The sequence below is a fragment of the Nomascus leucogenys genome, chromosome 14, assembly GCF_006542625.1.
Source record: "Nomascus leucogenys isolate Asia chromosome 14, Asia_NLE_v1, whole genome shotgun sequence".
Taxonomy (NCBI): domain Eukaryota; kingdom Metazoa; phylum Chordata; class Mammalia; order Primates; family Hylobatidae; genus Nomascus; species Nomascus leucogenys.
In genome coordinates, this window is record NC_044394.1 from 46,062,520 (window position 1) to 46,089,618 (window position 27,099).

General features: G+C 57.6%; 1 protein-coding gene across 1 annotated transcript in view; it reads left to right on the forward strand.

Moving 5' to 3' along the window:
• The first annotated feature begins 3,225 nt into the window (after positions 1 to 3,225).
• KCNIP3 (potassium voltage-gated channel interacting protein 3) overlaps positions 3,226 to 27,099 on the forward strand; it is a 91,245-nt gene continuing 67,371 nt past the window's right edge. The window contains exons 1-2 of the mRNA XM_030826932.1: positions 3,226 to 3,357; positions 16,560 to 16,725. Coding sequence (XP_030682792.1) covers positions 3,343 to 3,357; positions 16,560 to 16,725 — 181 coding nt within the window. The 5' untranslated portion in view covers positions 3,226 to 3,342. The remainder of the gene's footprint in view (positions 3,358 to 16,559; positions 16,726 to 27,099) is intronic.

A 27,099-nucleotide genomic window follows, 5' to 3' on the forward strand; every position in this document is an offset into this window, starting at 1 on the left:
GCAGCTCAGCCGGAGGCTGCCATGTCCACTGCCTTCCCCAAGCCGCCACCCCCAGGCCTCAGCTGGGTGGGGAGCAGGAGAGTTGACGATGACATGGGCTTGGATGGAGGCTGAGCCTGTGTTTTGTGATGTAAAGTGATGAGGACCATTTGTATTTTCTTACCAAGATGCACCCAGCTGGCCAGGCTTCTCTCTCTCTCTCTCTCTCTCTCTCCCTGTACCCCTCAGCCAGGGCCCAACAAAAAACAGGGCCTAAGGAAAAGAGCCCTCGGCTGGGGCTCCACAGAGCTGGGTTTGGAGGCCTGGGGAGGAGGGACTTGAATTTGGGCCTGGAATGCGGGATCATGAGCAACAATGGAGGAAGGCAGAGAGGCCCCCAAGGCGCATGGGCAGGAGCACCACGAGCCGCTTGCCTGGGGAGGACAAGAATGAGGGTCCTCCCTGGTCAGCTGAAACAGCCCACGACTGCCTCCTGAAACACTGTGACAAGAGGAAACCCGACCTTCATCCGGGCTTGAAATCATCCCTTCCTTTCCCACTTCCAAACTCCCCCCAGCCTCGGTTTCTCCCCACAGCCCCTATGTGAGGAAACCACAGTGGGAAACACGGGGCTGAAGCGTTCCTAGCAGACAAGACCAGGTCCTCCCACAGCCTCCTTAGCCTTCTGTGGGTCTGATACACCACAGAGAACACTGGGAATTGCCAAGGCCGTCTCTGGGAAGTCTGCAGATGCCCGTGTGCCCACAACAGGTCCGCCTCTGAGGCCCACGTGGGAGTCCCAGCCCCCTTTCTCCTCTCCTTCTCATTCCTGTGTTCCCTACAGGCCGAAGGGAGAGACCCAACTGGAAGCACTTGGGGCCCTGGACAGGCCACTGAGGAAGGGGGGTGTGGTGGCAGGGTCACACACGCCCCACATCTGTATGAGGGGTGTTCACCTAGGTGCTAGCTGCAGTGGGAGGTTCGCAAGGCCCGAGCAGCTGGTGGGCCCAGCAGAGCAGGGCAGTTGTCCCAGGCCTGCGGTGTCATGGCTGGTGAACTCTGAGGACAGCGCATCTGAGTGTGGGATGTCAGCGAGTGTGCCAAGCAGGGGCGAGCAACTCTTGGGGATGCTGCTGTGACGAGTGGGCTCCTCTGCTCCTGACTCCTCCGGCCAGGCCATCAGGAGACCAGCCCATCACGGCAGTGCGGTCACCAAGTTTCCAAGCTGCTGTGTAAGCTGTGGGCATATAGCCGCCCGCGGGATCTCAGCACCCGTGGTGCTCATTCTAGGAAGAAGGCAACAGACTTTGGGACCTGGCTTTACCACTCCCTAGCCTGTGACTTGGGCAAGTCTTTTAGCTTTTCTGGGTCTCACCATTATCATCTGTAGAGTGAGATAATGACATTTTTCTCCCAAGGAGAAAAGTCCTATGAGGACTCAAAATGCTCAATGCATCCCTGCTTGCGGAGGCGAGGCTTGCTCAGAGTCAGGAGGGCAGGACTGTCCCAGGCGGTGAAAGGAGGATGGGGCTGGGCACAGTGGCTCACGCCTGGAACTCCAGCACTTTGGGAGGCAGAGGCAGGTAGATCACTTGAGCCCAAGACTTTGAGACCAGTCTGGGCAACATAGTGAGAACCCATCTCTACGAAAAAATACAAAAATTAGCCTTGTAGTCCCAGCTGCTTGGGAGGCTGAAATAGGAGGATTGGTTGAGCCTGGGAGGTCAGGGCTGCAGTGAGCCGTGATCATACCACTGTACTCCAGCCTGGGTGACAGAGTGAGACCCTGAATAAAAAAAAAAAAAAAGCGGATGAGCTCCCAGGATGCCGGCCCTGAGCTGGCGGCCATGAAGGGCCTTGCCTCCCTCCCCTATTTCCTAGGGTGCAGTGTGGGTGGGGCGGGGGCAGCTGGGGAGTCCTCCGGGCTCTGCTGAGCCCCTGCCCCAGTGTGAAGTCCAGCCTGTTCTGAAGCTGTACAGGGCCAGACACCTGGGCTGCCACCTCCCCTCTGGAGACAGTCCTCCTTGCCTCGGTGGGTCGACAGCTCCAGGCTATTTTCTTCCCCTGAGGATCTGAAAGTTGGAAGTAATTGGTTGGCTCAAAAAAAAAAAAAAAAAAGGAAAAGGGCATTCAAGCAGAATTGTGCAGGCTGCAAAGGAGGGAGGCATCCTAGGGCTTCGTCTCCATGGGAACTACTGGCACAGGCTGGCTCCTCTGGGCTCCAAAAAGGGAAACTTGGCAAAGGTTTCAGGCACCTGGCTCCTGAGTGGTTTGCTTGGGGGCCAAGCAAATGCCCAGAAGCTGCCCGCCTGAGGGACAGAACAGAGCCCCTTCTCTCAGGGATGCCTGGGAGCCCTCGGCCTGGTCCTTCACCCTTACACCCCAAGAGATCCCGTCAGGTCCTCAGCCGCCCTGGATGCCTCCTGACTTGGGAGCTGGGAGGGGACCCAGTACAGCTGGAGAGCATGAGCAGCTCATGCTTTGGGAAGACACCCACGCTTCAAGGCCCTAGGATGGATGAATGGGAGGTAGTTAATGAGGGACAGATGAAAGAGGTGGAAGGACCCCTGAGTGTCACCCTGCTGATGTGGCCCTGGTGGCTGTCACTGTTTCTGGGTTGTGAGCCCCAGACCAGCACCTTGCAGACCAGCACCTCAGGCCAGGACCCTGAGAGAGGATGCTTCAGATGCTGGGTGCAGTGGCTCCCTGCTGTCCTGGGAGCCCCTTGGGCTGAAATCATCATAAGGGTGGCACCGTCCTGTGTCTGTGAAGAGTGGCAGGCAGGACTGGGGCGGTGGGGGCGTCCTGGCTTGTTCTGGAAAATGCCTCCAGGAATGATCCCTTCCTTTTCCACTTCCACAGTCCCTCCTGGGCACTCTGGGTTCAACTGCTGCTCCTGGGGCAGAAACTCCTGCCCTGAACTCCCCTCTCCCCAGCCCCAGCTCCCTGCACCCTCTACCCCCATTCTTCCTTGGTGACCAAAAAGGGCGAGGAGCAGAGAAAGAGGCAGATGGCAGGAGAGGCACAGAGAGACTCTGGTGACAGGGTAGGGGAGAGGCCAGGAGAGCCAGACAGAGGTTTCGACAAGCTCTGAGAGGCCAGGATTAGGGTCCATGGAGAGAGAGAGAGAAAGAGAAGAGAAAGAGAGAGAGAGAGAGAAAGGGAGGGAGGGAGGAGGCAGAGGGGTGGAGCGATAGAAGCCGGCAGAGAGGAAGGGGTGGGCAGGGGGAGGGCGAGAAGCCGCCGTTGACAATTACGTCTGGGTCCAAGCAAACATGAGGCAGCTGCCAGCCGGCCTGGGCAGTCTTGTCTGCCTCGGCTGTGAAGTGGGGAGGCTGGCAACAGTTTCCTTCAGCGCCCAGGATGCAGCCGGCTAAGGTAGGTGCTGGGGGAATGGGGTCTTGCTCTGGAGGGGGTTGGTGGGGAGGAATGGAGGCTTCTGGGGGTTGCCCTGGACCAGGAAGCCTTTTTCTTTGACCCCTGTACCCTCTTGTTCCACTTTCCTTTGGGGAAAGTGAGAGTTGGGGTGTCCTGACTGGCGTTGGGGTGTCCTGGCTGGTGTTGGGGTGTCCTGGCTGGTGTTGGGGTGTCCTGGCTGGTGTTGGAGTGTCCTGGCTGGTGTTGGGGTGTCCTGGCTGGTGTTGGGGTGTCCTGGCTGGTGTTGGAGTGTCCTGGCTGGTGTTGGGGTGTCCTGGCTGGCGTTGGGGTGTCCTGGCTGGTGTTGGGGTGTCCTGGCTGGTGTTGGGGTGTCCTGGCTGGTGTTGGGGTGTCCTGGCTGGGAGGCTGAACTCCTGGGGCTCCCTTTGGATGGGAGAGGTTTTAAGTGTTTGCGGAAGAGAAGCTGGACAGAGGAGGAGCTTGGGGTCAGCCCACGACTCATCCTGCTCAGTTAGGTCCCTGGGCCAGGTGCCAGCGTGGCTGACACTGAGCCCGGGCCCCACAGCCTTCAGGGTTGGGGGAGGGGTGAGCCTGGGAGGGAGTCACTTGTGCTTGGAGGTTGGTCAATGGACGCATCTTCCAATCAAGCAATCAAGTAACGAATGAGTGCCCACTTCCTCTGAAAGGGCTAGGAACCCTAACAAGAGCACTTCCCACACATTCCCTCTCAGTAGGGCTGTGGGGAGGTCAGAGAGAGAACACAAGGAAAATTCCTGGCACAGAGTTCGAGAAACAGTGGTGGGGAGCAGAGAAGGGTGAAGAATTAAAGGAGGAATGAAGGAAGGAGAAATCAGCTGGCCCTCCAGCCTCTAGCTGACTCTCAAAAGGTCTGGCCTGATGCCCTGTGAGCTGCTCACACATTCAGGATAGTTCAGGACTAGGTCTGGCTGCTCATAACAGAACACCCCAAATAACAGTGGATGGAACAAGGTTAGTGGGGTTTCTCTCTCATGCAGAAGTCCAGAGGGGCAGTGGAGGGCTGGCTTGGAGGCCGCCTGGTCAGCAGCATTTAAGGCCTGCTCCGTATCACTCCTGAGGTTACCTTAAGGTGCAACATGGCTGCTGGAGCTCCAGTCAGCACACATGGGCTCATACTGACATATGAGCAGGAAGGAGAAAGAAAGAAGGGCAAATGAACCCGGAGACAATCAGGGTCTTGAGTGTAGGAAAGAAGGGATATGGGGTTGACACCTCAGGGTCTCTGCCCTGAAGAGATGGCTTCCTGCCTCTTTCACCTGTGAGGACAAGCATCCAAGCATGGGCGGGTGGCTGGCTTGGACCACACTGCCCCCAAACCCCAGGCCTCCCTTGTGCTATCTGCTCCATCTTCCAGGGTGCCAAGAGGATCAGCTGAGGTGATGGCATGAAGCCCTTTGAGCATGGCAACACTACACATGGAAAAGGTGCCTTCTCTCCTGTCACCTCAAGTCTTCCCAGCAACCACCATGCAGGCAGGGCAGAGTGGAGAAACGTAGCACCTTGTCCCAGGCTCACACACTACGGCATTGGGGCGCACAGTGCAACCATGCCCATAGGCAGAGATGCATTGAGCGACCCTGCATGACCACAGAGATGGGAATTTCCAGAGTCAGGCTGCACACAGATGTGCACACAGCCAGCTCTGACCACCAGCAGAGGACAGTCCTCCCCTCTTTTGCCTTTCCTCTGCTGGCCTTAACTGCCAAAGGTCGCTCTGGGAGCTTGGCCACTCCTGCCCCTGCCAGACTGGCAGAGTGGGTGGCCTGAGTCCTGCACTTACATCTGGTTCCCTGGTTCCTCCCTTGGCCATTGTGATCCCACACTGCCCTCCACCCTCCCACAACCAGCTCCTGGGCCCCAGTGGGTCTCACTGTCCTTATGTCTGCTAGTGGCCTTCCTGTGGCTGGCCTGGCCAGGGAGGGGATTGGGACCCACATCTTCTGGTGCTGGGCCCAGCAGAGACAGTGGTCCTAGGAGAAGCCACCACTAGGTTTCTCATCAAGATCAATGGGAGATTGTGAAAAATAACCTTCCTCTCTTGTGGCAGCAGGGACTGTAGTCAGAGCTCAGGCTGGGAGGTGTTCTGACTCCTCAGGGTCATGGTCAGTGGCTGTCCCCCAGTAACGCCCCATGACTGCCCGACTCCCCAGCCTTCTCCCCACACTCCCCAGCCATTCACGAATTCTCACTTCACTCCTGCGGGGAGGTAGGGAGGCACTGCCATTCCCATTCTAGACACTGAAGCTCAGAAAAGGGGAACAGCTCCAGGACTCCATGAGCTTGATCCCATGAGCTCTTAGGAGAAAGGAGCAAAAGACCCGCAGTTTCTGCGACAGGCACTGCTTTCGCAGTGTTGGGGCTGTGGCATCTTCACAGCCCAGCCCGTGCACGGGGAACCCCTTCTGCCTGGCTTCCAGCCTTGTTGCAGGGCACTGTGCGAGATGGGCCCTAATTTGCTCCCACATTTCAAAAGACCCCAGGCTGCGCTGGGAAGAAAGGGGCTCTGCCTCTGCCCTCCAGGTACAGCCCAGGAGAAGGGCAGGGCTGAGGGCCAGGAGCCTGAGGGTGCCAATGCCCATCTAGGCCATTATCTTCCGCATTATCTCCCTGGACCCTCACGCAGCCCACAAGGCAGCTGTTGGTATCATCCCCACTTCACAGATGGGGAAACAGAGGCCTGCCCCAGACTGCAGGCTACAACGAGTTGTGGCTGAGATTTGAACCCTGCTCTGTCTTACTCCAGAGCGCAGCAGGTCCCTAGGGCTTGGGGGTTGTGGAAGAAGACGCAAGAGGAGAAGGGCATGCCTTTAACCAGATGGCAGAGGAGGGGCCCATGCCAGCCATGGGCCTGGTTCCTTGGGCCGGTGGTCTGTGGTGCCCTCTGAGCCCTCTAGTGAGTACACACAAGCCAGACTCCACCTGGCCACATCCCCTGCATTAGCCACGTGACCTGGAGCTAGTTGCCTCCCATTTTTGGACTGTGGATCCAGAGCTAGGAAGGAAAGGACCCCAACATTTTAAATTCAGGTTACCTTGTCTTACCAAGACCTTCTGTGTGAGGCAGAGAACTGCTTTGCTGACTTAGCAGAGGGGGCTTAGAGCCCCCCTGCTCCCCCCAGCCCACCCCTGGGCATCCCAGTGACTTCCAGGAGCAGCCAATGTGGCTTCTGCAGGGAAGAAGGCACTCTCAAAATTGAAACAGAAGAGGGGAGAGAAGTTAGCACGTCTTCCTGACCTAGTGCCCAGGCCTGGGGCAGGCAGGAGCCTGAGAGTCGGGGGAGGGCACAGCATGGGGCGAGTCCCATGCTGCTCCCTGCCCAGGGGTCCCTGCCTCAGCTGACTGGTGTTGCCCTTGAGCAGGTTTATTTGTCATCTGAGATCAGCCCATGCCCTAGAAGGTCACAGAGCAGCCCTGTGGCAGGGAGAGAAGCAAGGGGACCTGCAGAGTTGGAGAGGGAGCAGCTGAGCTGAGACGGGAGGGCAGCGTGGGGGTGGTGTGTCCCACACTAGAGTCGGCCCAGCCTCCGCCTCCTATCTGCCACCTCAGCTCTCTGCCCAGCATGCCCTCTCCATCAGTCTGGCCAGGCCTGGGCCAGGCTCAGCCAGGAAAAGCAGCTGCTGGTCTTTTCTGGCCTCACCTCCCAGCCTGCCCAATGCCCCCGGCCTTCCCCAACCTTCATCACGTGGACAGTGGGCAGATGCCAGGGTAGGCAACGGGCAAGTCCCCTGCATCCCAGTCCTCTGCTGCTGGTGCCACATGCCCCTGTGCCCAGCTCTGTCGTGGGATCCTCTCTCAAGATGGGCACTCTGGACAGTGCCCCAGAGAACCAAACTGTAGCCCCACCTCTGCCCCACTGACTCATGACCTCAGTCTTCCCATCTGGGTCTGAGAGATGCTCACAGCATCTGTCAGGCCTTGTGATGAGCAGTGCGCGGCTGGGAGGGCATGGGCCTGGCTGACTCAAGTCAGGGCCACTGCCAGCAGTGCCTCACATGTGCACACAAATGTCCATGGGTCTTGCACAGAGCCCGGATCCTCACCGTGTGGGACTGAAGGACCCCGGGCAGGAGACAGGCATGGCCAAGAGGCATCATGGCTGTGCCTTGTTGGCTGTGAGCCCTGACCCTGCACCAGCAGACCTGGGCTCAGTCCAGGCCCCGTCACGCACCGGCTGTGTGTCCTCTGACAGGTTACTTAGCTCCTCTGTGCCACTGTCTCCTCATTTTCATGGGGGAAGTATGAATATCACAGAACCCCCAGATAATGTGATCCTATACCAACCAGCTTGGCCTGGCCCCTGGCACAGAGTGAGGCCTCCACCCATGAAGGGAATACCTATGCCATCCCTTCTGGCTGTTGAGGAGAGCCTGGGAAGGCCACCAAGAGACAATTTGGCCATGGGCAACTCAAGTTCCCCCCTGGGTTAACGTGACACCCTCACTGCCAGGCAGCATGGGGAGCTTGTCCTTGTCAAGGTGGCAGCCATCAGAGCAGGGGAGGACAGCCCAGCTCTCCTGCTCCGGTTCTGTGAGAGGGCTGGGGCCCAGGACTGTGTGTGCGTGTGTGTGTGTGTGTGCTCATAGGTGTGTTCACAGGCATGTGTACGTGTGTATGTGCATATGTGCATGCATGCATCTTCAAGGACTCATGACAACCTCGGCTCCCCCGACAAGGCGAGCTGCCTCGCCTATGTCTGTCTGGGCCCAGGGGTGGGTGGAGAATCCAGGCTCCCCAAAGCTTCCCCATTCCATTCCCCGGGGGCCTGCACGACACAACACCCACCACTGCTTCCTGCCATCTGTCCCGAGTGATGGAAATAGAGCCAGTGACAGCAAGCAGTGCTGGGTGGGCCAGTCTGCACCGCAGCAGCCGTGGACAGGGTAGGGGGTGGGGAGCCCCACATCTGAGCAGCCTGAATGTCCCCTGCTGGCCCTGGCCTCAGGGAAGCCCTCCCAGAAAGGAAGGGGGTGAGAATCGGGAGACCCCCTTTGCCTTTCAGGCAAGGCCAAGAAGTTTCTATCTGGAGGGGCAGACACTCTAAACGAATTCTCCAAGCTGCATTTTCAGATCTCCTGAGGAGCTTTATAAGAACAGAGTGGCCCAGGCCTCTCTGCATCAAACAATCCAGCCCCTGGGCAGGCAGATGGTGGGAGCCTCCCCACGTGATTCTGGTGTGTGGCAGCTGAGAGCGGCACGTTGGGCCTCCATGCCAGGCATGCTAGGCTGTGGGTTTGGACAGCCAGACCCTCCCTGGGATCGGAAGGGCGAGGAACACTGACCCTCCCCCACTGGGGGCTTTGTCACCTCACCTTCCCCTTAACCCTGTGAGGGCATATTGTCACCTCCATTTTGCAGATGAGGAAACTGAGGCTCGGAGCTGTCAGGTTCTCTGTCAGGGTCACCGAGCTGGGAAGCGAGGGTGCGGGATTCATGTAACTGGTTGGCCACGGACCCCTCCCACTGTCCTCGGCTGCTGGAAATCACATCCACCTGCCTTCGATCTCCTGCCCTGCCCCCAGCTAGCCGTGCCCTCTGAGCACACACCCAGGGGTCCTGGTGGCACATACGAAGCTACTCACTTCTGTTTTGCATCCGTTAAGTTTGTAGACATCTGGGAGGAGTCAGCGATGCATCTTGCCCATGCATGTACTCCTAGAACGCCACGTCTGGGGAACGGAGCCTGGATACTTTAACGCAGGTTTTCCAGGACCCCCACTTCTCACAGGCCGTCATGTGCCCCCCAGTCACCTCTGCCACATCTGCTCTGGACGGCTCTCTGGGAGTTTCTCTGGAGCACAGTTGATGAGAACCATGGAGACTGAACTAGCGGCTCAAGGGTTTCACCTTGGCACACCCCTGACAGTCTGACTCCATCTTCTCAGCCAGATGGGCCTCCACGAGATGAAGCTGTGCCATGCTGGGCATGGGGCAAGGAGTGAGACGCTGCTCCATGGGCCACCTGGCCTCTCAGGGGACCTACAGGGTAGGGAGCCACGAGGCAAAATATCTGGTCCAGGTCCTGGAGGTTTGTTCCAAGTGCTCAGCCTCTGTCTGTGGTGTGGAGACTCTCGGGGTGAAGGTGTGGTGTTTGCGGCAGAGACTGGACGGTGTTCAGGGGGAGAGGAAGGCATGGGGGACAGCCCTGCCTCCTATATCCCCACAGTGACAGTTTTCTCAGGCACTGGGGAGTCGCTGCCCCTCCCTCACTGGCCACATCTAGAGTAGGTCCTAAGTACCTGTCTCCATAATATCCCCAGCACCCAGCCATGACCTCCGCCTGGCTCAGCCTTCTCCCGCTTTCCTGGGCCTGGGCACCCCTCGCTTCCCCCAGGTGGCTGCCTGCCTCATCGAACCCCCAACCTGACCTGCACATTCCACCATGCTACCCTTCTGAGGCAGCTCCGACTCCAGCTGGACTTGAGTGGCAGAGAGCAGCTGGGGCGGCTGTGCCCTGCCAGGAGGATGCTGCCCCAAGCCAGCCGGCTGGCAGGTCTGAGAACCATCCGGACCAGTCCTGTCCAATAGAGACATGATGCAAGCCACAGATGTCGCTTAAAATGTGCCAGTAGGCATAGTAAAGAAAGAAAAAAAAAGTTAAATTATTTTAACCATATGTTTTATTAAACCTAGTGTAAATGATTATCATTTCAACCTGCAATTGATAAAAGCATTTTTAATGACCTATTGATAGTCTAGTAAGTAAACGTTTGGAACCCAGTGTGTGTTTACACGAGAGCACGTCTCAGTGTGGACCAGCCGCATGTCAGTCTCAGCAGCCTGTGTGGCAAGAGGCCGCCGTCACTCAGACTTGGGGGGTCGCCTGGCTGAGTCGAGCAGGCCCCCAGCCTCAGCCACAGAGAGAAACACACACTTCCTGCCTTTACTATTTTGCTGTATCTGTTGTGACCTGTGCTATTGTTTCTTATTATTTTTCTTTAAATTAACTCATGCATTGAATTTTAGTCAATTCATTTAAAAGGGAATCTTTAAATCAGTACTGTAAGTGGGAAGCCGGGAGCAGAAGTAGAAGGTAACCACCACATTGCCATGAAATAAGGCAGCAGCGATAAACTCCCACCCATGGTCTGTGGCCTGTTGAGGCTCTGAGCTGAGGCCATGCCCTCCCTTTGTAAAGAGGATGGCAGTGGGGAGCTGGAGAGTGCGCTGGCCCCGAGTCTAAGTCATCTCCTGCACCTTGTAGGTGCAGCTCCCTACTGCTGGAGACCACAGGCCAAAGCCCCCAGGACGCAGCTGACTCAGAACAGGTTGGGTTTACCCCTGTTGAATAACAGGAGAACACATACCCCAGGGACCCTGGCAAGCTGCATGAGAGGGGGTGAGCTAGAACCCATTACAGGATTTGGGGCTCTAAGCAGTAATTTTGAGGTTCTAAGGAGCCTCAAAAAGTTGGTGTGACCATTAAATAAGATAACCTCTCCAAAAACTTAACTCAGCACCAGCACACAGCAGGGGCATCACCCACACCATCCTTTTCCATCCCTCCCTGGCTCCCCACAGGCCAGGAGGACTTAGAAGGAAGTTGAGGCCTGGTCCTGGCCTGCCTGGCTGGGCAGGAGCTATAAATCTCGGCCACCAGGTGACTGGCAGAGAATGGCCTGCCTGGCCCACCAGCAGCCTCTACCCTTCAGGGAACCTTGTGACCTTTGAGAAGGCTGCAGGTCCCCAGGGCCAGCCTAGGGCCATTTCTGGGACACAGCCCTAAATGCCCACACTGCCAAGTATGCCACCAGGGACTCTGCCTGAACCCAGGGCCCAGATCTTCTGGCTTCACTGGTCTCTGCCACTCAACCCTGGCCATCCTCTAAAGCTGGTAGACAATGACAGTTCTGTCACCCGTTAAAATGAGGCCGGCATCGAGCAGGACTGGGAGGAGAGAGTCCCAGGTGAATTGTGAAGAGCACAAGGGACTTTTGATCATTCGTGAATATTTATTCAGAGCCTTGTGCATGCTTGCGTTTTTAACACCCTCTTTTTGGATGCATGAGAGTATTTTTTGATGGAAATCATTATTGAGCTCTTTGTAGATTCACATGCAGTTGTAGGAGCTCACACAGAGGGCCCATGTACTCTTTACCCGGTTTCCCCAATGACAGCATATTGCAAAACTACAACACAATAGCACAACCGGAGTGTCTGCAATGATGCAACCCACCAGTCCTACTCCGATTTCCCAGTTCACACGCACTCATTTCCGTGTGCGTTTTTTGCTACAATTTTTATCACATGTGTAGGTTCAGGCACCCAACAGCACCATCAAGATGCAAAATAGCTCCATCCCCACAAGGCCCCTCCTGCCGCCCTACGAAAGCCACAACCCTCTCCCTCCTGCCTGCCTACCCCCATCCTTAAACCCTGGCCCTCTGATCTGTTCTCCATTTCTAAAACTTTGTCATTTTACAATGTTATATAAATAGAATCACACAGAATGTGACCTTTTGGGTTGGCTTTTTCATTCGGCGTAATTCTCTGGAGGTTCACGCAGGTGTGGTGTGTGCCAACAGTTTGTTTGTTTTACTCGTTCAGAATTCCGTGATATGGACGCACTGCAGTTTGTTCAATCATTCACCCATTGAAAGGCATTGGGATGCTTCCAGTTTGGGGCCATTCCAAGTAAAGCTGCCATGAACATTTGTGTACAGGTTTTCACTTGAACATAACTTTTTGTTTCTCCAGGATAAACGCCCAAGAGTACCGTGGCTGGGCTCTGTGGTAGCGCATGTCTAGTTTTTATAGGAAGCTGCCAAACTGTTCTCCAGAGTGCCTAAGGCATTTTCCCTTTCCACCGACAATGGAGGGTTGATTCTGTTTCTCCACATCCTCACCAGCATTCAGTTGTCATTATCTTTGGTTCTAGCTGTTCGGACAGGCACATAGTGGTGTCTCACAGTGGTCCTTCTCTGTGTTACCGGAATGGCTAATGACAGCAGACATCTCTTCCTGCCGCCTTTGCCATCCATGCGTCCTCTCTGGTGAAATGTCTGTGCATGTCTTTCACACTTTCTAACCTGATGGTTTGCTCTTTTACTGTTGAGTTTTGGGAGTGAGGATCTCTTGGGTGTCAGGCTGTGTCACGAGGAAAAGCAGATCACATGAGGATCAGGTTCCACTCTCGCAGAGTTGATGCGCTAAAGGGGAGAGACAGAAAATGCACCAGAAAACACAATAATAGGATCAATTCACAAGGGCTGGGTGCTGTGAAGAAGTGCTGAGATGGAGGTGCACGGGGGAGGATGGCCTAGGTAGTCAGGCAGGGGCTCTCCCAGGACCTGAGCCCTGAGTGAGGCCTTGAACGCCCGGGGCAAAAGCGTCCAGTGCCAGGAGCAGCAGGTGCCAAGGCGGTGGTGTGGGAGCAGACTTGGAGGGGCACGGTGGGGCTGTCGGGGCCTGGCAGGGGGGCACTGGGGCTCCCGGCAGGGTTGGGACATCTAATTCATGTTCCATCTCATCACTGCCCCAGCTTCTCTCCCGGCACCAAGGCACTGTGAGGTGAGGGGCCATGGGGCCGCCTCTCAGGACGCCCTCCCTTCCATGCTGTGAGCCTCCCAAGCCAGCAGGAGGGTGCCTGGGCTGCTATTTAACATTCCCTGACAGCTCAGTCAGACCCTCTTCCAGACAGACAAGTGTCAAATATTCATGAGGATGACCCGGTCACTCTCCCTCCTCCGGCCTCCGACAGCCTGACGGGCCCAGGCCGCAGCCTGATGGGTCCCAGCACCTCCCAGGCTCTGCTGCTGGGGTCTCCCTGCCCTCCTCTCCCTGGCCCTCCCCTCCCCTCTCTCCTGAGAACCCACCCCTTGCCTCACAAAGGTGGGTGGCCGTCCCGGGCCTGCCTCACAAAGGGGGGTGGCCATCATGGGCCTGCCTTGTGGGGCTCACAGGTGGGATTCTGGCCCCTTAGCCAGATGGAGGAGCCTGGCCCAGAACCGCCCCCCCACCACCACTCCACCCAGACTCTCTCCACAGGGAGAAAAGACACACTGGGGCCCCCTAGCCCAGGAGGGCATCACAGCACTCCTTAATGGCTACTTTTGGAAGGCTGCTGATGCGCCTGAGGGGCTTCGGAACACATCCAGCTCCAGAGACCGCCCTGGGGACCCAGGCCGAGAAACAGCCTCAGCAGCAAAGCCCACGGTCAAGCCCATGTGAACTTTGGAATCAGAAGACTATACATACAGTGTGGCCCTGGAATGTCCCAAAACTTCTCAGGGAATTAGTTTCCTCATCTGCAAAATGGGGATCGTGTTACCGATTGCAGGGGGTTGTCGTGACGAGATTACTTTCAGCTCAGCATAGACATCCACTTGGGAGGTGCTCAGCCTGCCCTTTGGGCTCACCCAGCCTTCCCGGGAGGACAGAGCCCTGTGAGCTAGAACCCAGGACACCCATGGGATCTCCCCCACGACCTGGGCCTGGGGCTTCAAGACAGAATCCCTGTGACTAACCCTGGGCCCTGAGAAGCAGCCTTGCCAGCCAAGCCAGTGCTGTTCTGAGATGGGCTGCAGACGGGGCTGGGGGTCCCAGTGAAGAGCTCCTGCCAGGGGCTCCGAGGCCGCCTCAGTTTCTTCTGATGTCCTCTGCTCACTCCCCATGCAGAGCCTGCAGCAAAGAATTTGTGATGTAATGAAGCACCTGTTGCCCCTCTCTCCCTACTCCCCTCCTTAACCAAAATAAAGACTCCTGAATAAGATCATGAATAATGAAGAAGGTGCGTCTCTGACCCAGCCTGACAGGACATGTGTGTGCATATGTATGTGTGTGCACATGTGCATATGAGTGTGTGTATGTGTGTGTGCATATGCACGTGTGCCTGTGTGTGCATGTGTGCATACAAACACGTACGTGTGTGCATATGTATGTGTGCATGTGTGTGTGCATGCGTGCATGTGAGCATGTGTACACGTGTGTGTGCATAGTGTGTGCATGTAGGGAGCTTCCCTCAGCACCCCAGGCACCCATCCACCCCCAGCTCTCCCTCTCTTTCTGCACCATCAGCATGGTCAGTGCCTCTACTTGCTGCAGCTCTGGGCACCACTGAGCCCCCTCATTGCTTGGTGAGCCTCGGAGAAGGGGAGGGATGTGCAGGGGTTGTTGCCAAGGGTGTGTCGGAGGAAGGGTGGATGATGACTGTGAGCTGGAGGACTGGTAGTTGGGACCTAGCTGGGGAAGGCCCAAAAGCCAGGATAAGGGAACTGGACATCTCCCTGCCTAGGGGACCACTTCACCAAACACTGACTAGTGGGCCGGCTGCCCATCCCGAATGTGGATAGGCCTCAGGGGACCATGCACCAGTGAAGCACCTGGAGAATCCTCCCCCGGCTGGAGCCTGCAGTGTGCAGAGATCAGTGGGGGTCCCAGGCCCATGCCTCGGGAGAGAGGCCAGCCTCTGCAGCAGCAGCAGAGCTCTGTCACTGGACTCTGTGTGGACGGGCATGGCCAGGGCTGGTGTCTGGTGCTGCTCTCTGATCTTGTCTGCTTTCCAGGACTGGCTCTCTGTGCTTCCCTGCAGGCTGTGACTGGGCCAGGCTCCCTGCTGCCAATTCTCCCAGTTCAAATCAGCCTGGGTCAGTCTCTGGCTCTCGCACCTGACAGTCCAACTAGCACAGGGGCTGTCTTGCAAGGCTGCCTCTGTAGAAGCTGCTTGACGGCCCCGTCCATCTGTTATTTACTTTGAACAACCAAATACTTTTCAGGACCTTGCAAAGATAGCACACACGAGACCCTGTGACCTGGGAAGGGCATTGCCAACCCACCCCCTGAGTGGCCCTCTTTACTGGCCAAGGAACCCAACCACTCAGAACGCATATGCATGTGGGGGTGGTGCCACTGCCACAGTTGGAGGTCAGGCAGTGCGTCACAGACAGAATAGGCATGAGGACCATTGGTGGGCTGTGGTCCAATTGGCCAGGCCACACCTGTCCCCCTGCCACCCTGAGCAGGAGGGGACAGCACAAAGGCAGCAAACTAGACCCAGCAGGTGCACAGAGGTGTGGCCAGCGGCAGCCTGCCGTGCACCTCCCTCCTCTGGGCCTCATGGGCCAGCTGCCAGTATGGGAACTGAGCATGGTGGGCAGTTTGGATGTCAGGATTGGGGGGCCTGAAATACGTTGTAGGAGAGCAAATCTTGCTGCCCTGGGGCCTCCACCATGACCCCAGACTGTTCTTTTCCTATCCACACTGACTCAGGCACATGGCCCACTGCCTATTTTTTTTTTTTTTTTTTTTTTTTTTTTAGACAGTCTAGCTCTGTTGGCCTGGCTGGAGTACAGTGGCATGATCTCGGCTCACTGTAACCTCCATCTCCGGGGCTCAAGCAATTCTCCTGCCTCAACCTCCTGAGTAGCTGGGATTACAGGCACACACCACCACGTCTGGCTAATTTTTGTATTTTTAGTAGAGACAGGGTTTCATTATGTTGGCCAGGCTGGTCTCGAACTCCTGACCTCAGGTGATCTGCCTGCCTTGGCCTCCTAAAGTGCTAGGATTACAGGCGTGAATCACCACGCCCGGCTGATCCACCGCCTCTTAATGACCACTGATGGCTCACTCCTCCCAAGACTCTCCTGCCCATAGCTGGAGCCGTTTCTTCAGATCTCTGTCAGCCTCAGTGGTGGGTTCCACCAGTGCAGCCCTCCTGGGGTCACCACCCAGCCTTTCATTCATTCTCAGCTTGCCTCAACATGAAAACTCAGGCACAGCAGGGGCCCTGCTGGGGGAGTGAGGGAGCGGGATCTGGCTGTGTGACCCTGTACAGATCCACTTGCCTCTCTGGTCTTCAGGCAGATGAGGGATTGGGATCGTGACTTCTAAGGGGCCATCCAGCTCTGACAACCCAGCCTGTGCCAAGGTGGGGAATCCAATGAGCAAGTCTGGGATCACTGCTGACATCCCCTCTCTGCACCCCTGTCCTCTCCTCTTCCAGGGGTCCCATCTTACACCATAGCCAGGGTGTAGAGTGAAAGGAACCTCCCCAGGTCTGGCAGGAATGGCCAGGACGAGGGGCACTAGGCATGCAGCCCTGGAAGGTGAGCCCTCTGTTGTGTTCAGGCTGGCCTCACCTAGGATATCAGGGCAGTTCGGGACCATCCAGGGGTCCCCCCCTCCGAGCAGGGGCTCAAGGCTGCTCTGCCTGTTCCTACTGCAGGAGGTGACAAAGGCGTCGGACGGCAGCCTCCTGGGGGACCTCGGGCACACACCACTTAGCAAGAAGGAGGGTGTCAAGTGGCAGAGGCCGAGGCTCAGCCGCCAGGCTTTGATGAGATGCTGCCTGGTCAAGTGGATCCTGTCCAGCACAGCCCCACAGGGCTCAGGTAGGGGTCAGTGTGGGCTATGGTCAAGGGTGGGGGTGGGGAGATCTGTTCTGAGCACTCTCCTTTCTGAGGGCTCAAAGGCCAGCCTGGGACGCCAGCCTGGGACCCCAGCCTGGGCCACATCGCCCCTGTCTCTATTGGAGGTGTGTTTTCATTCATTCACACCCTTCCCCATTCATTGAGTGCCTGCTTCACACAGGCCACTGAGCTCCCAGTGGGACCCACAGAGCACGAGTACAGACAGCTGGGACCACACTGGGGTTTTCCAGTTGGCTAGGAAGACAGAGCCAGGCTGCAGAGTCCAACCAACCAGGCTCCACCCTGCCCACTGCTCATGCCCTGAGTAAGCTGGGGCACCTCATTGATCCTTTCTATGCCCTCCGTGAGAAGGCAGGCTGGAACCTGTCCACAGGGCACATTTGAAGATGGGAAATAATGTGTGCAGTGCCTGGTGATCAAGAGGCCCCACCCTCAGCCCCTCCTTGGTCCTGTTCAGTGCACCCCAAGGATTGGTGCTGGCTCTTTGCCTTGGGCTGCATTCTGGTGTGTTAACGAGAGAACGGACAGAAATCACTGCCCTGGGCTTGCCATGGGTGATATTTGGTGTTTGCCGAGTATGACAGGGCTGAACAGGCAATGACAGCCTCATGCGGCCCCCACGATCTCACACACACATGCAGACACCTCACACTCACACCTATGCACACACACCGGTGCCTCTACTACACACGAGCTTGCACACTCACCATGCACACATAGGTAGGCATACCATACACACTTGCATACTCACATACACACACAACACATGCAGGCACACACACACCATGCACACTCGTGGGATCACATATGTGAGTGTGGTGCGTATAAAAGTCTGCCTCTGACTTTAAGGAAAAGGTGCAGACTTGCCCTTGACAGCTGCATCTTGTTTGCTGTCTTGGACCTTCTCTAGCTGTGTGATTTCCGGGGAGCCTTGGTCCCCTGGCCAGGAGAATGGGCACGATCGGGGTCCCAGCCTCCTAGGCTTGATGGGGGTCATGAGTGGAGGGGATCAACTGAGGAGTCTGGGCAAACAACAGGCACAGTGGCTGACAGCCACAGCCAGAGGTCCATGCCTGTTCACAAAGGGACTGGCTGCTACGCACCAGATCCCCGTCCTTTACCCACAAATGCCACTCCAGGGTGCTCCCAGCATGATTCCAGCCCCCTCCCTTTTGCCACCACCACCTTTGCTTCCCCACAGAGCCCCTACCCATCTGTGATGCTGTAACTTTGGCTGAGACTTGTCCCCAACCCCTTCCCATGGAAGCGCTAGCACTTGTGAATGTATGGGTGAGGTCCACATGCACCCCTAGCTTCTCGGGGACGGGGGTGGCAGGTTTTGCAGGTGGCAGAAACGTGATGAGGTCACTAAAAGCAAATACACATAGCTCGATCGGGAAGGACCACCTTCAGGGCACTGTTCATTCTGCATCAGAATGAAAATTCGTCTGTTCTCCCTTAGGGTGGGGGTGAGAGCACAGTGGCCATCGCATGTGCTGGGGGCTCAGGTCCACTCTGACAGACACAGCTGCAGGTTGCTCGAGACTCAGATTTCCTCCACTTAAGTCTTCCAGGGTTTTCTTGGTGGCAGCAAGTATTTAAGGGGTGCTGCAGTGGAACCCTCCCTTCATCCCTCAGGACCTGCAGATGCTCAGCCTCATCCTCCCGTCTCTCTCTGGCAAGCAGAGGTGGCTCAGGACGGGCTGGGGCTGGTATGCCTCCTTTGCCAAAGCTTTCTGCACACCCATGACGGCAGCAGCTATGCTGAGTGGGGTGGATGGGGAGAAAGGCGACAGAGGGGCTGGCATGGCGTGTTCAAGTCAGGGCGGGGGGGGCCACCCCTGCACGGCCCACCCCTGCATGCCCCATCCCACCTCAGGGCAGCTTCCTAGAGGGCAGGGCCTTTCCACACCCAGCTGTCAGGACACGTTTGCTGAACAACTTGTCAAAGGTACACAGGAGATAGGGCCAGGGCAGGGCCAGGGCACCAGAGATGGGTTTGTTCCGCTGAATGGGCGTGTTTACCGGACCTTGTGCCGGCACTGGGAGCAGATGTGAACGACACATCCAAGGGCCTATTTGATTGTGCAAGGGAGGCAGTGTGGAGCTCATCACCCTGATTTACCAAAGCGTCCACAGCAGCTCAGAGAGGTCACATGACTCAGCAGATGGCACAAGAAGCGGGGGTTGGGGTGGGGGAGGCTTGGGCCCAGAGCTCCACGGTGCCCACCCTGACGAGCGTCTTTGGTGGGAGCTGAGGGACGAGGGAGCCCAGGGACCTCACGGACAGAGGAGCTGGGACCCCGATGTGCCCTTTGTCTCCCTTGGCCATAGCTCCTGGGTCTCCTCTCTTCAGTCCAAACACGTCCCGTGTGTGTCCCGCAAGGAGGCCAGGCTGGTGCGGTCACACTGAGGGCTTTGTGCACGTGTGAAGTGCTGCGCCGTGTGCAGATGAGGCATCCCCGCTCTTTGGGAGCCGGCGCAGGCTCTGGGTGCAAAGAACAATGGGGCCCATTCAGTGCAGCCCCACTGTGTGCTCTGCGAGGCCCAGCATGGTGTCCTGAGCCTTGGGGTCCTGTGGGAGGGGGGCGGCCCAGACACTGTGCCCTTGTACTGGGGTTTTTCCATTCAGCAGAAGTGGGGCCAGAGACACATGTCAGGAACAGCTGGGAGTGAAAGCCAAGGCCCAGCCTGGGAGTCCTGGAGGCTTGGGCGAGGTAGAACGTCGGCAAGGAGTGGACAGGACTCAGGGGCCTGGAGACACTGGGCAAGGGCTGGAGCATCTGTGGCTGGGCCCTGGGTGGCTACTTCTGGGTGTGAAGACCCCAGGTTGGAGTCAGGAGGTGGCCAGCAGCGGGGCCTCTAAGAGGGGAGCCCAGGAGACACAGAGCACAGGCAGCCTGGCCCCACCCTACCCAGGAGAGGCGCCCCATCCTCAGCCTAGAAGCTCCTTGGACCCTCTTCCATGACCCGGAAGCTGGGACTCTGGCCTGCCCTGCATGCCTCCCCTGCATCTAAAGCCCCTCCCTGCAGGTCGCCTCTCCAGAGGCATGGCCAGTGCCACAACTGGCCAGACCTGTTTCTCAAGTTTGGTGCCCACAAGGGCTGTGGGACTTGGGTTTCTTCAACTGGAATAATAATGTCACCCACAAATAACCTGGGGTCCCAGCTACAGACAACTGAAACAGGGCGGGTTCCAGGCCTCAGGAAGTTCACAGAAACTCTGGAGGACCAGAGAACGAGGTCTGAATGGGATGAAGCCAGGGCCCAACCTACCGCCTCAGGAGATGCCTGGCATCCTGGACCACTCTGGCAGAAACGCTCTAGCAGCTGCTACACGCTTCTGTGTGACATGGTGCAGCCATTCCTCATACATGCACACACACATACACACACACACAAGCACACACACATGCACACACACGAGCACACACACTCACACATGCATACTTACACACACGCATGCACATGCCCTTCCGCCAGAGAGAAGACCCACATCCTCCTCAGTCACCCATGCGTCCCAGGGAGATGCTCATCCTCCCCAGGGTTCCATGGCAACCCCACATAAAATCATAAAGTCACCACCACCAGTGCTCCTGGGAAAGAGCGGTAGCAGAAAGGCATGGGAACAAAAGGTGAGTTAACTCGTCTCTAATATGTAAAGATCTATAAACAGAATTTTCATGTATTTGAAGATACAGGATACAATTGACATCATGAGGCATCAAGATACATGACATCAAAGTGAGATGTCAGATTAGTGCAAATTTTCAAGTATTTCTGAAAATTAACCCCTTTCCATGCGGCTGTCGTATGACATCTGTGGCCATCTTTAATCCACCACAAGGGCCTTGGCTGAGTCCTTGGTGGAGTGATACAAACCCCCATTCCTGAGGGATCTGAGTCCTGGGTGGTCCTGCCTCATTGGGGTTGCTAGAAGCCCCCACTGACTTTCATCACTGTAATTGGCAGTGTTGCTAGGCTCCCTGGAGAATTCACTGGATTTGAGACAGAGTCCTCCCTGCTCCCCTCGATAATAGGGGTCATTCACTGGCCGATGGCCCTTGATGCCAGTTGGTCGGAGTGGTGTGAGGGGCCCAGCATGGCCAGGCGGCTGTCCCAGCTTCCAGTTTAGCAGACCCCCTGCTGCCTCCTGCTGGGGACCTATTCTCCCATGGGAATCTAAAGCCTCTAATCAGGAGCCTGGAGTATTGGTGAGCAGCAGCAGAGGTGCGATGAGCAGGCACTGGATAAGGGAGGGGCCTTTGCGCGTTTTCCCGGGCTCCGGGCTTGTTCTTCTGGTGGGGGGAGAGGCAGCACATCCAGCAGTGTCACTGGCACCCGACAGGGCAGCCCTGGAACCCGCAACTGGTGCCAGAACCAGTCTTCGGTGGGTCTCATCACTGTTCTGTGAGGCCAGCTGCCTCTGGGGGTGGGCACAGGAAGGGGACGGGAGCCTGTGAGCCCTGGTCTTTGACAAGACTGCTCTATTCCGTGGTGAAATGAGTCTGTTGCTCAGGATCTATGGCATGGGGGCACTGTGATGGGGGGAGGTGCTGGCAGCACCAGGGCAGGCCAGAGGGAAGGTCACACCCAGAGTGACCATCACTCCCATGAGGATAATGGGAGCCCCAGAGTGATGGCGGGGATGCAGAGTGGCTGACTGGCCACCTGGTGGCTGGCTGGGCACTGAACTGCAGCTGCAGCCTGATCGGCCCAGGGAGAAGTTCTTTTATTGAACCTATGGTGTTTCGTTCTCAAGCAAATGCCAGAGGAGCCAGGAACAGAAGCTGTGAGGTGCACAGAGGCTGTGAGGTGCACAGAGGGGACAACTGGCCCACCCGATCATCCAGCGCCTCCTCGGCCCCAGCGCCCCTCGGAGGGCACTTGTGAAGCTCTTGCTGTGCCACACTCTGGGTGGTTCCTCCCCAGGCCTCCCAGCCCTTACTCCCCCGATCCTGCCCCTCCACCTCCTTGACCCCTGAACTAATGGTTAACAGCCATCCATGAATCAGTGTAAACCTGTGCCTCGGGGCCCTCTCTTCTTCAGACAATGTGGGCAACACATGTACCAGGAAGATGTCCCTTCTCCACGTCCTTCCCCTTGGTGGGCCTCAGTGTTACCTAGAGTTGGGGCCAACATTTCTTGCAGCTCTGTCTACAAGTCACCTCCGAATGTTTTTCCTCCTCAAACGGCTTCAAGACCGTGAGGGGGGCGGCGGGTGGGCTGTGGGGAAAGCGGCAATGCAGCACGTACTGTGGGAGTCGCAGCCCCCGCAGGTACAGCCTCCCTGCGCCCTCCAGACCCGCCCTGCCTCGGGCCCCATCCACAGCACCTGGGCATGACGACAGCACTGTGTGCACATGCAGATACCAGTGGGGCTGGGCGAGAGGTTGATACTCGATTGCTGGTGGGCGGTTCGGGACTCATGGCCACCTGGTCTGTCCGTCTGTCTCTGTCTCTCTCACCATCAGGCGCTCCACCCCCACAGCAGCCCAGCGGTGGGCAGTTAGCTGAATGCCAACAGGAGAGATTTTTGGCATTGCTCAAAACCCAAGAGACCACAGATTTCCACTCTGGGGGCCTGCCATGGCCCCGCAGAGCATCCCAACTTGCCTTAGACTCATCGTGTGTCATTGAATGTTCTGGGTCATTAGGCCCAAGGGGCAGCACTGCTTGTACTTGGCCTGTACCTGCGGAACAGCCTCTGAGCGGCACATTTAACTGTGGTGCACAGGAGGCCCGCCGGGCACCGCACCTTCCTTTATTGGCAGGGGGGCGAAGCGCAGCAGCTTGTCTTTCCCTCTGCAAGGGATCCCTTGGCTTGCCTGAACTTGCACATAACAGAAACCCCAAATAACCGTGGCTTGATCAAGACAGGTGCATCAGCTCCTATATGGGAAATATGGGGTGAGGCAGTGGCTGGCACTAGTTTGGCAGCTGGGGGACATCAGTGTCAATGTCTTTGGTTCTACCGCTCCCCCTCGCTGTGGCAAGGTGGTTGCTTTGCAGCCCACACAGCCTCATTTCAGGCAACAGGAAGGAGAACCCAGGTGGAAGGGGAGAGTGGTGGTCCCCATGTCAGGAAGGCAGCACTCACAGAAGTCTCTGGAAGATGGATGCTTCCATTCCACTGGCCAGAGATAAGCTGCCCTCACTGCAAGGAAGGCAGGGGAATGGTGGAGTTTTCAGCTGGGCGCATTTCCATCTCCAACACCATCTGAACCGTGTTGGTGAAACTCAGGAAGAATGAACACAGAACTGGCATTCTCAGCCACATATAGCTTGCAGGGTTGTTTTGATGACTGAAGGCACTCACTGGCACCCAGAAAGACCTTAGCAAGCTGCCTGGCTGTTATCGCCTTTATTTATTGCTAGGTGCTCAAAAATGTGGAGGGCAGGAGGTTGGTCAGCTCCAGTCATGAATTTGGCTCTCCCTTCTCCTCCTCAGCAGAAGAACCCCTTCCCACTTCCCTTTCTGCATTTTAGAGAGGCACAGCAGGGCTGAGGGATGAGGCCAGTGGGTAGAGGTCAGAGGTCAAGAGACAGCCTAAGGCTAGGGCCCTACCTATGCCCCCGTTCTACTCCGGGCCCCTGGCCCCGAGCCTCCTAGGCAGGGGACTGTGTGGGAGCAGGCTGTTCCCTTCCTGGCTGCAGAGAAGCCCTGGGGCCTGGGTGAGGCCCCTCTGCAGTGAGATCACACCCTCAGCTGATAATCACACCAGTGTCACCTCCTCAGTTGGTGCTGGGAGCTCAGGAGTGATGCCCACCCCATCCCCAGGCCTCCCAGCCCAGGAAGCCGCAGGGGCCCTTCTGCCTCCAGGAACAGTGAGCTCCAGGGGCCTGGAGGCTGAGGCCAGGCACCAGGTGAAGGGGCCAGCCCTGTGGCAGGGGCAAGGGCTACTTGAGGAGGCAGACAAAAGGCAGGGGGACTGAGTGCGCTCTGGCTGCCCCGGGGCTCTGGGCTGAGGGGCAGGCGGTCCCTGGAAAGGCTGGGAGAGCCAGAGGCAGGGACAGAGAGCAGAGGAGAGAAGGACAGGCCCAGGGAGCCCAAGACACTGGGGACAAGCTGAGACCAAGAGGAGACACGCTGCTTTTGAGAGACAGAGACAGACAGACAGACCAGGAGTGGGGAGTCCTAGAAAAAGAAAGGTGTTGAGTGTCAGGCTGAGGAGAGGTTGGCAGACGAGGTCAGGGAGCAGGCTTGTGGGGGCACCGCCTGCACAGTGGCAGGCAGGGCAGAGCTGAGGGCAGGAGCCGGGCGGATCAAGCCAGGCCCAAGGACGGCAGGGTGCGGCCCTGGCCCGAGGTTGCAGGAGTGCCAGCATGACTGTGGGAAGCACCTGGGAGGCATCATCAGCGTCTTCTTCCGCTTCATCTCTGGGAACCTGGCTCGAGGTGAGGGCTGCTTTGGTGGGGCTGGGATGCGGCTACAGAAGGAACGGCTTTGGGCCGGGCCGAGGACTGGGCCTGCCTCATCTGGGGCAGGGGTGACAGGGGGCAGGGATGGGCAGTGGCCCTGGGAGCAGGACCACGAAGGACTGCAGTCTCTGCAGCCCACCCCTCCCCACTGTGACCTGGGGACAGTGAATGCCAAGCCTGGGATCCCCCACTCGTGGGCCCAGGGAGGGAGAGCAGATGGGGAGCCGCTGGCTTCTCCATGGGATACACAGACTCAGGACCAGCCTGGGCCGGGAGGGAGTGGGGCGGCTCTCAGGCCAGTCCTCCTCCTGTGCACACCGACTCCACTGCCCAGGCCCTCCCCGTCTCCCTCTCTCACTGGAGACCCTCTCCTCTTCCATCAAAGGCAGAAGTGGTGTCTGTGATAAGGATTCACAAAAATGGGCAAGTGTGTATTAAGACCTCTATATAGAAAGTGCTCAGTTAATGACAGCCACCTCCCAAAACCTATGAAACCTAAGCAACCCGGAGGCCTTGGCAGGGATGTAGGGGGCTCCTTGAGTCTGTGCTTGTGGGCCCAGGCCTGTGGGGAGCCAGGAGGTGGGTGATCCACAGCCAGCCAGTTCCACTCCAGGCTTCAGCTCTCCCTCCTCTGCCTGCACCGGGGGCTGAGCAGGACCAAGACCAAGGCTCGGCCCTGGGGCCACGAAGCAGGCACGGGGTGGCATCCTGCATGGGGGGACCTGGCATTTGCTGGGAAGGACACTGGGGAAGGGTTGATATCAGGAGCTTCAGACCCTGAAAGGAGTGACCATCAGCAGCTTGGAGTGCTGAGCAAGTGCTGTGGGGACGCGGAGGAAAGTAGGCTAAAGAAGTCAGGTGATTTCCAAAGAGAGATAAAATGAAGTCCCTGAAACAAAGATGAGCTGGTGTAGACATGTGAGATGTACATCCCAGGACCTGGTGCCGCAAGCTGCCTATGCTGCCAGAAGATGCTGCCCCATGCTGAGAGGTCACCTGCAGCCGCCGGCCGGGCTGGACTGCCACAGCCTCTCCAGGGACCAGGGACTCGTCCCCCCCATCTTGACCCTGCCCTGTCCTGAGTGCCTCGCACAGAGCCTGGCACACAAAATACCTGTCGAATTCATGCATGACATTTTGAGAAGCGTGCAAACGTAAGACTGAGCATACACTCACGCATCCCCAAACCAGTAGAATAACAGGGGCTTGGAGAGCGGTAGAGCAGCACAGAGTCTGCAGGAGGAAGGCGGACCCTGCTGTGCGGAGGCTGGTGGAGCCGGGGGCTCAGTCTAGCCCCAGGTGGCAAGTTCGGTGGCTCTGAGTGGGGACTCGGAGAGCCCAGGGTTCCTGGGCCTTTCAGTTTTTCAAAAGACAGGGGAATGCTGTGGCTACATGTGCTGTCCCTTAGTGGTGCCTCAGGCTCCCAAGCCTTCCCTTCCTCAGGAAGTTTTTTTGGGGAAGGAGAGAACTTTGAAGACAGTGGACCCTGGGCCGCTTCTCTGTGAGGTGAGACACTGGTGGGCCAGGCCCAGGGGGAGAGGAATGTACCCGCGGTCATTGAGCTGCTAGGCATGACCCTCCAAGCTGGGTGCTCCTCCTCACTCCTCCTGGCTAGTGACCCTGAGCATCCCTCTTGCCCACCTTTGGCCTGGCTCCTCATCTTCCCCGGTGGGGGAGGCTACAGTGACAATGCCTCCTCCGCTGGGTGGCCCAGAGGGCCAGTTTATTGCCATGGTGTTGCCATAAGCAAGAGTCCGTATTGCCTGGAGCTCCGGGCGCCTGTGTCATGCCTTTTTCCGGCCTCACAGGTGCTTGGGCTCATGGTGTTCCCTCTCGCTCCCTCCGCTGTGCCGTCTGTCTCAGTCCATGTTCCTTGCCTTCCTTAGGGAGAGTGAGATATAAGCCTTGTACCGGATTAGGAGGTCAGGAGGGCTGTTCCCAAGGTGGCCACTGAGCCCTAGCTCAGAACAAGGGAGGGAGGACAAGAGCGGCAGGTTTGCCTCTGCCCGGGGCCCCAGGTGCCTCTCCTGGCACCGAGGGCTGGGGGTTGCTGGTTGACCTCTGAGCTCCTCCCAGCTCTGGCGATGCCAGTTCTGGGATTCTCAGCAAGCCAGGGAGGTGTTCTCTGGGAGCAGGGGTGAGGAGGCTAGAGCTGGCTGGGTGTGGACCCAGAGGCACAGCTGAGAATGAGGTGGGTGCTGCTGAAAACACCACTGCCTGCTGCCAAGGTATGGAACCACATGGAGGGAGCCTGAGGTGCTGTGGCCTCTGACCCTCAGTCCACTCGGTGTGGCTGCTCTTCCCTGCCATTTGCATTAAAATTTCTGCAGATCCTGTGGTCACCTTTCAGGTGTCAGCAAGTACTCAGGGAATCCTTTCCAGCCCGGCACCCCTCCTTTGCTTCAGGACTCCCTCCTGCCACTTACGGCAGTCCGGAGGGGTCAGGGAGGAGGAGGCAGGGTGTGGTGGGGTGTGGGCGGGTCCTGGGTCTCTATGCCCTTCCCAGGCCTGCCCAAGGCCGCCACCCCTCAGCAGCCCCTGCTGCCCCTTGGCCTGTCTCCCAGGTGCTGAGCCTGCCCCTCTCCCGTGGTCTTTCTTGCGGGGAGGGTGGGACTTTGAAGACGGATTGCCGGGGAGCATCCCCTCCGGCTCCATCATGGCCTCTGGGTGGGTGTCCGGTTCACTGTCCTCACCCTGGTGGCCACCGGCCAGTGTAGCCACAGTCACCACCCGACCTCCTCCAGGGGTGGTAGGTCAGACCCAACTGGCCCTGCATCCCCCAGACTCCAGGGGACACATTCAGATCACCACAGGCTTCTCAGAATTCCCTGAATTGGAGGGAGGAGGGGACTGAAGCTCCCCAGGGTGGAAGAAGAAGGGAAAATGCCCAGCACTCCACCCAGCCTTCCCTA